The 13,304-nt window shown below is 41.9% G+C and overlaps 1 protein-coding gene across 1 annotated transcript in view; it reads right to left on the reverse strand.

Annotated features, from left to right (window-relative positions):
• Positions 1-13,304, reverse strand: part of DCHS2 (dachsous cadherin-related 2) — a 127,465-nt gene that overhangs the window by 65,122 nt on the left and 49,039 nt on the right. The window contains exon 3 of the mRNA XM_075092414.1: positions 1,340-1,571. Within this exon, the coding sequence (XP_074948515.1) occupies positions 1,340-1,571 (232 nt within the window). The remainder of the gene's footprint in view (positions 1-1,339; positions 1,572-13,304) is intronic.

The raw sequence follows: 13,304 nt of genomic DNA on the forward strand, positions 1-13,304 counted from the left end.
AAGGTCACAACGTGAGGAAGAAGCCTTTCAATAGAGACGACGACCGCTGCAAAGCCAGTGCTGCTAGCATGATCCACAGGGGCTCTCTCTGACACGCCTGCTGGGGCAGTTTTAAAATGACCAGTTAAATGCCTGTGGAGATCCAGCTCCCTAATTATTGATTGACCTATATATTTTTGGCATCGGTAATGCCCCAGAGAACCTGATTTGACAGGCAGTTGAAAGTCCACAGTTAAATAATTTCTGAAAGAGCCAAGACAAGCAAATTGACTTCCTAAGAAGATTAGTATCTTCTGTTCATCAGAATATTTTGGGGACCTTGTAAGAAAGTTAAAATAGGAACCATTTTCAAAGAATAGAGCTTCACAACATTTTGTATGCCAAACAGTTATTATATACACACGTACAACAGCCCAGCAAATTCTTACAACATGTAAAATAACACCCTGTGCCATGGCCATCACAAAGCAAAACCGCTGATCGGGGTACATTCATATGCAACGGCTGGCTCTCAAGTAAAAATGGTAGCTGCAATTTAGTTAACCACTCCCTGAAATACACCATGGACATCTGTAGATACACTGCTATTGTTCTTTCCAGCTGACATTGATAACTATTTTAAGGTTAGAAAGCAGACTACAAGGGCTGCTTTGTGGCCAAGGGAAAAGTAATTCAATCTGTGAGATTCCACCTGTCTTCGAAAAATTCACCCAGATTTGCTTTTGCCATAATTATTTTCTTGCCCTCATCATCACTCCTCTGTTGAGCCTCTCTCCATAAACCAGAAGGATGAAGAGTCACATCAGGAAGTAAAAGGCAGAAAAAGATATTTTCAAACCTAGTCACTGAGTCAAACAGGGAGGCAGCTGGATATTGTAAGACTGCGAGCAGAATGGGGATTTATTCTAGCACAGTGTGGGGAAAGAACATTAGGACAGAAACAGAGATTAAATGAAAGGACAAGGATCTTGAAGGGTCTTTTATTGATCTTCAAGAGTAAGAATTAAACATTTCAGGAATTCAGATATTATTGTAAAAAATAATGTGTTCATTATTTCTTACAATGATGAATAGATTTATGGCTGAAAATAGTGGATAAGTAGCATACTGCTTGTCCTGTGTTGCACTGGTGAGTATAGTGTTTCCCATCCTCCTGTTTATTCCAGTGAATGTAAAGACTTCATGTTAAGCCTAAATCGTCCATCTTCCTCTAGAATTGTTTTCCAGCAGAATCTAAGCTTCAACTGTATGACATGACTCCAAATACAAAAAGCATCATCAAGGAAAATATACATGTTGTGTAATTATAGCCTTTCTCAATCATAGACTCATACAGTACCTGTGGATGTATCCACGGTGAATAAAGAAGAAAATTCTCCTGGGACCAGTTCGTATGTGACAACGCCATATATTCCCGAATCTCTGTCTGTGGCAACAACATTGATGATCTCTGTTCCTGGCTGTGTGTGACTGCTGATGCTCGTCACATAGATGGCTTGTTCAAAAACAGGATGATTATCATTAATATCTTCTATCTCAATGCGAACAAAAGCTTGGGCACTCAGCCCACCCTGTTGGATAAACCAGAAAGACAGAAACAAAAAACAAGGTCAATTTTAAAAGTGTACGCAACAGAATGATGCACATCTGGCTTCAGCCCATATTCAGGAAATGGAACATGCTGCAACAATATTGAGTAATTAAAGTGACTGTTAAAAACAACTTACAGTATCTGTAATACCCCAAAATAGTGCATGTAGGCAAGCTACATGCTTAGGACAACTCCAGTGGGCTGAATGAGTACACAAAGAAGTTCAACTTCTTACAAGGGTGAGGCCTGAACACAAAGTTATTTTTGTTAATATTAACAAGCACTACACATGCCCAATCCTTGCTAGTCTAACCTCACTTGTTTTTACTGTAATCACACCACTTATTCCTTCACAGAAAACTCAGGGCTTTCTGCCCCAGAAACACATGCCCCTCAGGTGACTGTGGTACTTCAATCTATGAGTCTTCCAGATTTAAAAGCATGACCATCATAACAGCAAATACGAGGCTTTTTCAACTATTGATTAGGAACACAGACTGAGAGCAGACCAGTGTAGGACAGCCAAAAGCTGACCTGTCAGGCTGCTGCCTGCAAGACCTATCCTCAATTTAGCACACTGGCACATTTAAGCAATTTTGCTCATGCAGTATGTGTGTGCGCCTATACATATTTGTGTATATATATAATCTTTATATATATGTATGCATGTGTGCTTTTCTACATCCCCACATTTTTACTTTTGTGTACATGAGATAGATCAATACCAAATTCAACTGAAGCACATAGCTGAAATGATATGTTGATGTAAAATTCATAACTGATTACATAAAATTATTGCCAGTGTGTTTGTGATTTTGCAGGGAAAGAGATTTCTAGGGGCCTTCACTCAACTTCTCTGCTCTTGTTTCTATTCCCTACACAAAGAGCTGGGAAAAGAGCCAGGCCTTGGTTACAGCTTCAGCACAGTACCTCTTTGCAACCCCAGCCCAGCTGCTGCACTGCTCTCCACACAGTTGAATCTCCTGCTGCAGGTGTCTGCCAAAAGCCCACTGAAATACCACATGGGCAGCCACAGGACCATTGCGTTGCTCTGTAGTGAAACCAGAGAAGCGAGGAGCTACTGCAAGATGGCTTATCAAACCATGCTACTGCAATATCATAATTTGCCATGGCAAACCATTGAGTTTTATGACAATCTGGCAAAAAGACAATTCTATGGGTGCTGAAGTGTAGACCCCACAGGGCCCTGACTGAAACAAATGGCAGTTTACTTCTCAGAGGCACTCGTACTCTGTGCAGACTCCCTCCATCAGTTTGGAGGGGTTCATGTTTCCAAGGTTATTTTACAGCTGTAACAGCTACAGACATTTTTAAAAGAAAGCAGCTCCATTTGTGGCACAGCTAACGGTGAATGCTGGGGCACTGATGTGTACAACAGAGGCACAAAGCAGCACACGTGTGTATAGCCTCCGTGTGCTGTACGCAGTACATTAAGATACAGACTGAGGACGAATTCCGCACTTTTCAAAGTCAGGCTGAGCATGCTGTGCTTGTATCAGTTAGTCCCTTACCAAAACTGCTGACACAGATCAGATGTTGGTGCATACACATGACAAACTACGTTTAGCAAATCCAAACATACTTTCGCAGTCACAGTAGCCATGATATAAAATATATAACTACATTGCATATTTCTGCAACCTAATTGTTCATGTCAATTATTTTTAAACCTGACCTTCAGGAATCTATCCAATGATTCAGGCTGGATACTACTCCTTTAGACTTGCCCTGCAGCATAACAATCTCCCCCAAAGCTATTTTTGAAGGTTTGCTTATCATGTCCCCAGGCCCTGTCTTATTTTTGGGCAAAAATACTATCTGCATCCCCCCCACATATTTCCACAGGGACTTTTACTTTGTTCTGTTTTGGTCTTTTTCTTCCATGTAGTAGTATTAGCTCTGTTGGATGGCAGTGACATTCCCACGAAAGCTCAAATATGTGGAAAAAGAAGATGATCTTGTGCATCACGCGTATGTATTTTACCCACAGTCTAGGAGATCTGGCCCACATCCCCCTGTCACGCTTGGGTTTTCTTCCAAAGAAAATAAGGCATGGCATGCTTCCAGGGCTCATGCTTCCGTGGAGGCAGCTGGCAGCCAGGACGCATGCCTGGGGACCAGGACTGTGAGGGGTACTGGGCTAGCATCAGCCTCAAACTACCAAGACAGCCATGAAACCCTGTGCTGATATGGGGAAGTAGAGATGTGCAGATCTAGTGGGCTCATTGCCAACACCCCAACCCCACTTCAGGCTGAGCCCCTTCCCCAACGCCTTGATTTCCACAGGAAGGAAATCCCTGCACAGGAGCTAAAAGGGGAGCCCTGTGTGCTCTGTTCAAGCCCACTGTCAGAAGATGCTCTGTGGCTCCACAGCTTTCAGGTGCTTTAGGACAGGAATCAGAAAAAATCATTTTTAAGGGAGGAGGGCCAAGAAAGAAGTGAGGTCAAGAATAAAAAGCATCTAAAAAGAGGCAAAGTTTGGAAAGGCACAAAACCAAGCTGCAAAAACTCAGAAGAACTTGTGTTAAACTGCTTCTTCCAAGTTTCATTATTGCTAAATAGACACAACCCCCCTGCCAAAAAACTCTCCAGCCAATATGTATTTATCCTATGGAGCTATGTAAAGATTGCAAAGCCTTTGGAGATGGATTAATTCTAACTATATGGGGGAAGCAAGTTGGAGACCTGCTAAATACCTAATCTCACAGAAGACTGACCAAATTTTATGATGGAGACAGATCCTTCTTTTCCTGAAGAAGCAGTGTATCCCTTTACACATAAGTCAAGCACGATATTAACTTATTAGGATATTAACAGGTTATGGCTCAGCTCTTGCTCCAGCTATGAAAATTTTTAAGTACCATCCCAGGTGAGAAGGAACAAACTGCTTCTATTTCTGACCACATGGATATACTTCATCTACTCAGAAGCAAGCACGACATAGTAGATCTTCCAAAATATGAGGGCTGATTTAACAAGTCTGTTGCTGACAGAAAATAACACTTGTCAAAACATGTTACAAGCAACAGAAAGCCACAGTTGTTTGGTTTGAAATCCCTTTTCTCAAGCGTTCAAGTATTTTTAACTACTGTTGTGCTGTTTGATGCAACAAAAAGTCACAGTTACAATGGCTTCTTTGTCAGAATCCTGAGAGGTGTGTGCCCCATGGAACAAGAAGGGGACATAAGAAACTACCACCAAGTCAAAATAACTGCAAGTAGTATTTTCCTTCCTTTAGCAGGACCAAATTTGTGTTAAAATATAAAGCTATTAGTACACCTCTTTATCATGTCTCAAAACCCCAAAAATTATCCTGCCTTTGACAGGAGAGACCCTTAGCTTAATGTGTAGAAATAGTGCTACTTTGAATAGCTGTATTTCTTCATCTTGATGCTGTAAAATGTTTAAGAATCCATCAAGATTTACACAACAGCCTCCAACATTTTTGTCAGTGAATTGTACTGTCAAATTTTTGTTCCAAACTAAATTGTGATGTACAGGATCTCTGACATGAAGACATATTTTCTTTTTTTTTCATATGTTAAACCTAAAAGATATGTTGCCTTGAAGTCACAATGCTGTCAAAATGGAGACACACCGCCAATTATTTCAAATGCTTAACTTCTTCAGAAGCTTTGCCTGTGAGTGTTGAGCTCTTATCTCTACATTTCAATGGCTTCAGTGTAAAATGCCAAGAAAATTGGACAAGCAGCGCAGTTTACCAAAAAGCAAGAGATGAAAAACAAAGTATTCTTCTATGCAGAAAGGCAGTAAGAGAGTCACTAAGGTTTCAGTATTATTAGAAGTTCTTCAGAGTCTAAATAAATACCAACCTATGTAACTGGTAGAGTTTACAAGTTTAATGAATGATTGTTCCAGTACACATTGTTTAAAGATGAGCAGTAACATAAAGGGTGGTAATGCCATACCGTGCAATGATGGGCAATTTCATAATCTGCTGCGGGTGATGTAAATCGAAAGAGTTCAGAATACACTATAAACTCCCCACAAAATGTATCATTGCACTTCAGCCTTGAAGTTCAAGCCTGGTCTCCTTCCATGATAAAACTTCTGCTTAAAATCTCATCATGTCAAATTGGGAATTACGCCTGTTTAATTTTTGTTCTTTTTTTAAAAGGAAACACACCTTCATGAAAGAAAAAATACTCTTACTATTAATTTGAACTGCTTACCTACTTGTTCCTCAGTGTGTCAAAGCTCCTATTCTGAGCAACAGACCTTGAAAGTCATTACCTGCAACCACATACAAAATACGTGGTTTTGAAGAAACCCAGGCATAGTATTGGAGTCAATACTATGAGGCAGCCTTAGCCAAGTGTTCTGACAGCGAGGCTGGTTTATGCACAATACGTAAAGCTAAAGCTCAGTCTTTCCTCTCTATTTTTTTAATTTTTTCACATATGTGCACTTTAATTGCCTATGCAAACATTCTCAAACCATTTAAGTTGAATTTGGAAAGACTGCATCCTAACAAGAAGTGGTAAAATCCATCTGTGTAAGGAAGCATATAAACCTTAGTGAACTCAGTAAGTAAAAATCTTGAGCATAAAGTACAGATGTGATCACAATCCTCTACATAACCATACCTTCTTATTTAGCAGATGTACTTGTATATGCAATTAGATGAGACTTATGAGCTACTTTAAAGCACTATATTTAAAATTCGTATGTTTTATTTTAGTTTCTACAACTGCATCTGATTTTGGAGTAGTCTTCAGCATAGAAAAACCCTGATCTTTAAAAAAAATCCAGAAAAGGATAAAAAGACTTAAGACTCACAAAGATAGAAATCTAGAAAAGATGGCAATTAAGTGTCTTATTATCGTAATACTAATCGACTGGTGATAGAAACATCCTTGCTTCTTTTCTAGAGAATGATAGGTCTTCAGTTTTTCAGCTGCTACATAATAATTGCAAAAAGTTTAATACACCATTGGCACGCTGTTTCACTCAAGCGAAACTGTGCATTGCAGGGCTGCAGATCACGTCCCTACTGTCAAAAGCACTTTCATACTATGCTACACAAAACAACCTCAGTCACAACAGATTCAAGACCTTGTAAGTCCTTGCAGCACTCACAAGATCTTCAGAGCGCTCCCTCTGAACTCAAGTACTGGACATGCCCTGTAGCCTGCACACACAAAAGTAATTCTGTGCCACTGTGTTGCTGTCTGCCAGCAGCTTCTAACAAGAGGACAGGGAAGGAGCGGCCCAGATTGACAGATGAACATATAGGATAGTATCCCTTCACACTGCATACCCAGGTCAGACAGTCAGGTCTGCCCAAGGGCTGCAGGGCTCTACACCAATGCTCCAGAGCCAAGGCAGGCTGCATGCTCTTCTGCTTCTCTCCATCATTCCCTGGCAGAAATTATTTCCATGGGTTTTGTCCTACGACGTGGACACCCTTTCCCTTGCAGAAAATATGGCCCAAAATCAGCAGATCAATTCCAGCAAAGGCTAACAAATGGGCACTGGGAAAGAGAGAAGCACTAGTGGAAAGAGTCCCACAACTGGAGAGCTGGGATGGAGGGCTACAGGCTGTTCAGGAGGGATAGGCAGGGCAGGTGAGGTGGAGGTGTCGCACTACGTGTAAGGAAGAGGTTTGATTGCACAGCCCTTACAGTTGGTGGTGATGTAGTTGAGAGCCTCTGGGTGAGGATTAGGGGGGTGGAAAACAAAGGAGATGTAGTGGGTGTCTACTACTGATAGCCCATCCCGGGCATAAGCAATGAAGAGTTATTCTAGAGGCAATTAGGAGAAATTGTTGGATTAGTAGCCCTGGTCCTTATGGGAGATTTCAAATTCCCAGAAATCAGCTGGGAATATCATACTGCTGTGATGAGCAGGTCTTGGAAATTCTTGACGTTTGTAGGAGATAACTTCTTGTCACAGGTACCCAGTGAGCCAACTAGGAAAGATGCCCTCCTAGACTTGCCATTTGTAAATAGAGAAGGACTCATGGGACAGTTGATGGCAGGTGGCTGTCTTGGCCACAGCGATAATGAAATGGTTGAGTCTAAAATTTTCAGTACTATGAGAAAAAAGTACAGCAGAGTTGCTACCCTGGACTTCAAGACAGCAAACACTAAACTATTCAGGAGCTATTTAGCAGAGCACCCTGGGAATTTGTTTTTGAGGGTTTAGGAGTCCACGACTGCTGGTCAGTCTTTAAGAACCACCTTTTAGAAGCACAGGGGCAGGTAATTCCTCTGTGTTGTAAGTCAAGCAAGCAGGACAGAAGACCAGCTTGGCTGAATAGGGAACTCCTCATGGAGCTCAAGAGGGAAAATAAATTGTATGATCTCTGGAAGAGAGGACAGGCTTTGCAGGAAGATTACAGAACAGTGGTTCATATATGCAGGGAGAAGATACGAAAGGCCAAAACTCAACTAGAGTTGAAACCGGCCAGTGTTGTTTCAGATAAAAAGGGCTTTTTTGAGTATGTAATAGCATGAGGAGGTCTCAAAAAAACATTGGGCTGACACTTGTTGAAGATGGTTATCTGACTAATAAGGGTGAAGAAAAAGCAGAGGCATTCAAAGCATATTTTGCTTCAGTCTTTATGTTGATCTCTTCTCCCTGGTATCCAGTGATAGGGCACGTGGAAATAGTTCAAAGCTGCACCTAGTGAGGTTTACATTGTACATTAGGAAGCATTTCTTTACTGAGAGGGTGCTCAAATACTGGAACAGGCTTCCTAGAGAGGTGGTCAATGCCCCAAGCCTATCAGTGTTTAAGCAGCATTGGGACAATGCTCTTTAACAACATGCTTTAACTTGGTCAGCCCTGAATTGGTCAGGCATTTGGACTAGATGATTGTTGTAGGTCCCTTCCAATGGAAAAAAAGTCTATTCTAATCCTATTCTACAACTATAGAGGGCATGGCTTCCTTGGGCCAACAAGTTTGGATGAAAGACACATGCCCTGAAGTGTCTTCAACCCTGGCAACAGCTAAAAGCTGTGACTGTAGTCCAGAATAAAAAGGACACTCAAACAAAAGCTCCATCCTTCCCTTCTCACTCACAGTGTGCCAAAAGAAAAAGGAGGAGAAAAAAAAATAAAGCTGTGCAGCACAGAGACACATTTAAAAGGTATCTGAAGTACTACATCCTAGTGAATCCCAGGATATGCCAAAACCAGATCCTGACAGACCCAGACTGGGGAAAAACAGGCAAAATGGCAAAAAGGCACTGGGGCACAGATTTTCAAACAAACCCACCAAAAAGCCTCCCACCACCATTCAATGGCAGCCTTGAAATCATCATTAAGGGCAGTCCTACCACAGCACTCAAGAACCTCACTCAGAGAAAACAAAATCAGGGCAGTCCACCCTGCAAAGGGAAAAGACAAAAAAAACCCACAAACCCAAACCTCTGGACTCTCAGTAGGGTATACAGATGTAGCTTAGCACTCCTTACAGTAGTGGGTGACAAGGAGTGATAGAAGACCCTGCCTGTGCTCTGCAGTTTTTGAAATTTCTTGCCACACTGATAAAGAGAGATGGTATGCTGTTATGTGCACTGGGTTACCTACAGAGATGTTTGTTGCTGGAATTGGTCTATGCCTGGTAGCGGCTCTCCTGAGTGCAGGTCATCCAGTCTTCCCCAGCTTTTGAAGAAAACTGTGTGGGCCACCGCCTCCCAGAGTCAAGGCTGGACACTCCTGAACACCCCTCATTGTTCACCAACCCCAAGACTGTGCAACTCAGATTTTGGCTTTGAAGGCCAGACTGTTGTCTGTAAGCAGACAGTACAAATGCCACTAGACAGAATTTAAATTACCATTATTCCAATTAAATTTCTCTCGATTGTAACAGGTTTTCTTTATAGCTGTAGGCGTTACTGTTTCTTTGGTTGGAAGAGAAACAGAGGTGATGGGCATAATAAAAAATGCAAATGAATGAACAAAAAGATTGAATTATTCATGATACATAGCAACAAAATTTTCCACTGTACAGCAGCAAAAAAAAAAAAAGGTTTCCCGTATGAAAATGAATTCATGTTAAGACTCCTCAAGGCAGAAGTACATAAAACAAACATAAAGGCGGCATAAATTTACATATGTAGTAGTCTAGAGAACCCCAAGCAGAGAGGGAGAAAACATACAATGGAGTGGCCATTTCAGTCATGTTGTGAACGCAACAAAAAAAGCCAAACAGAAAAATTAAAGCATATCAGACCCAATGTGCACATATTAAAAAAAGGTAGTAATTTTTGTCCCCTATACTGCTTTTGAGAACATGCAAGTACTTTTATCAGAATTCCTATTTTTCCATATTTTCCTCTTTGCAAGACTTTACTTCACATGCCTCAACCAAATCTCTCACAAGTGTTTGTGAAGGTTCCCCAAGCAAAATACCTTCATCTGATTTTTTTTTTTTTCCCCAGAAAGAGAAAAAAATACCATTTTAACATAATTATAAATTTCAAAGATGCCCCAAATGCCTACTGAAACTGTCTCTGATCTCTCACAAGTACAAAAATATAGCTGTTGTGACTAAGGGTGCAGTTTGAATGGGAGATGTCCCAGGCACAGCGGGCATGTAAATCACATGAGGGTCACCCTCACTGCTGGAGCAGCTCTCAGTCTGCCACAGTCCAGACAAAAACCCAAGGAGAGGGCTAGACACAGATGCTGTGGGATTCAGTACAAACACCTTTCTATAAACCTAGCTACATGATTTCTTTACATATAAAAGCATTTCAAGAAGTACCACCAAATATGCATGTGAAGTGACTTTGGGATCAAAATGAGTGCCACCAGCTGAAAACATTAATACTAGCGTTATGATGAGTCTTGTCCCCACTTAATCAGTGGGAGTACTCCCACAAGCTGTCACAGGATGTTTATTTAACACCCATTTAACAGAATCTGTCTTCCACTTGCCTCGTGCAATTTCAGTTCTTCCATTACACTTTCTACACAGCTCATGAAAGACATGACCAACAAGCTCCAAAACCATGTAATGGAGTAGGCACCAACAGGTGGAGGAAACAGAGTTTTGCTGTAAGATAAACTGAACACCACCTGGAAAATGTTTTGTTTTCCTCCTCACTTCTAATTAACTTTGTTATTTTCTTTCCTTTTCATCTCTCTACCTCCCCTTTGTCAACAGTGACCCTTCACTCACCCTCTGTCTTTTCTGCACACATTTCTCCCCCGACCACAGCCTCTACTTTGAACCCCACACCTAACATCTTTAATCCATCAAAATCAGCAGCAGAATGCAGCAGATAAAGTATCCTACTACAGTTCTGCTGTAGTGGAGAGTGGCTCAACATACGTTCAGGTAAACTGAAAATTCTGAAAAGCTAACATTAAATTTAGGTGTTTTAGTATTTAGGTGTCAGACGAGCTAATTTTTAGAAGATAAATCAATGACATCTACAAAGAGCTGAGTTCCAGTAAGAAGGTCAAGTCCTGACTGTCTGTCCTCGACAGACAAGGCAATCAAACATTGAACCCCTCTCCCCATTACTGAACTTCTGAAAACATGAGGTCCATAAATTAAGCTAAATGATAAACCAATTTAAAAATTAAATGCTCTATAGTTTCAATGCATTGGCTGTTTTCCTTTAACTTTTAACATAACTTTTATCACTAAAGCAATAAATTAACCTAAAAATGCATCAAGCTTTTTTCATGTAAACTTGTTTTCTTTTACATTTTCAAAATAATCTTTTGGACCAGACTGAATACCTGAGAAATTTGTCAGAATTTCACTGCTATTGTCCAGCTCTCACTTAGCCTTTATTAAAGCTAATCTTGATATTAATAGAATCATAGAATCGTTAAGGTTGGAAAAGACCCTTAAGATCATCAAGTCCAACCGCTAGCCTATCGCTGCCAAGTCCACCACTAAACCATATCCTCAAGCACCATGTCTACCTTTCTTTTAAATACCTCCAGGGATGGAGACTCCACCACCTCCCTGGGAAGCCTGTTCCAATGTTTGACAGCCCCTTTGGTGAAGAAGTTTTTCCTAATATCCAACCTAAACTTCCCCTGGCGCAGCTTGAGGCCATTTCCTCTCATCCTATCGCTTGTTATTAGGGAGAAGAGACCGACCCTCACCTTGCTACAGCCTCCTTTCAGGTAGTTGTAGAGAGCAATAAGGTCTCCCTTCAGCCTCCCCTTCTCCAGACTAAACAACCCCAGTTCCCTCATCCACTCCTTATAAGACTTGTGCTCTAGACCCTTCACCAACTTCGTTGCCCTTCTTTGGACATACTCCAGCACCGCAACGTCCTTCTTGTAGTGAGGAGCCCAAAACTGAACACAGTACTCGAGGTGCGGCTTCAGCAGTGCCAAGTACAAGGGCACAATCACCTCCCTGCTCCTGCTGGCCACACTATTCCTGATACAAGCCAGGATGACATTGGCCTTCTTGGCCGCCTGAGCACACTGCTGGCTCATGTTCAGCCGGCTGTCAACCAGCACCCCCAGGTCCTTTTCCTCCAGGCAGCCCCCCAGCCACTCCGCCCCAAGCCTGGAGTGTTGCATGGGGTTGTTGTGACCCAAGTGCAGGACCCAGCACTTGGCATTGTTGAATCTCATACCGTTGGCTCCAGCCCAATGATCCAGCCTGTCCAGGTCCCTCTGTAGGGCCTTCCTGCCCTCCAGCAGATCAACGCTTCCACCCAGCTTGGTGTCATCTGCAAACTTACTGAGGGTGCACTCAATGCCCTCATCCAGATCATCAGTGAAGACATTGAACAGGACTGGCCCCAACACTGAGCCCTGGGGAACACCATTCGTGACTGGTCACCAACCAGATTTGACTCCGTTCACCACCACTCTCAGGGCTCAGCCGTCCAGCCAGTTTTTAATCCAGCGCAGAGTGCACTTGTCCAAGCTGTGAGCAGCCAGCTGCTCCAGGAGAATGCTGTGGGAGACAGTGTTGAAGGCCTTACTAAAGTCCAAGTAGACAATGTCTCCAGCCTTCCCCTCATCCACTAAGCGGGTCACCTTATCATAGAAGGAGACCAGGTTAGTGAGGCAGGACCTCCCTTTCACAAACCCATGCTGGCTGAGCACGATTCCCTGGTTGTCCCGCATGTGCTGTGTAATGGCGTTCAAGATGATCTGCTCCATGACCTTTCCCAGCACCGAGGTCAGGCTGACAGGCCTGTAGTTCCCTGGATCCTCCTTCTGACCCTTCTTGTAGAGGGGCAACACATTCGCTAGTTTCCAGTCATCTGGGACCCCCCCGGTTGACCATAACTGCTGATAAATGATGAAGAGTGGCTTGGCGAGCTCCACATATTCTAGATATGTGTACATGTTCTTTACATTTATACAGCTTCAAACCATGTAAATAAGAGAAAAAAACCAAAGTGATGAACTATAGCAGAATACATAATTTTCTGCTGTTACACATTGTGATACTGACTGCTTATCCTTCAAGGCTTAGCAATATGTACTCAGGGGTATGCTACAAAATTTTGCCTAGAAAAGAATTTTGGAGACAGAAGTCACAAATTGGCGAAATTTCAAAATGGGCACATAGAGTTACTTCAGCTGGGAAGTTTACAGATGCTATCCTAACTAAAAGGCTTACATTCTTAAATTATTAGACATTCAAATAACAGAGTCAGGAAACAAGCATACACACAAAAGATATATATAAAAATATACATTATAAATAAATATATAATATATAACATAT

This window comes from Phalacrocorax aristotelis, chromosome 4, assembly GCF_949628215.1.
Source record: "Phalacrocorax aristotelis chromosome 4, bGulAri2.1, whole genome shotgun sequence".
Taxonomy (NCBI): Eukaryota; Metazoa; Chordata; class Aves; order Suliformes; family Phalacrocoracidae; genus Phalacrocorax; species Phalacrocorax aristotelis.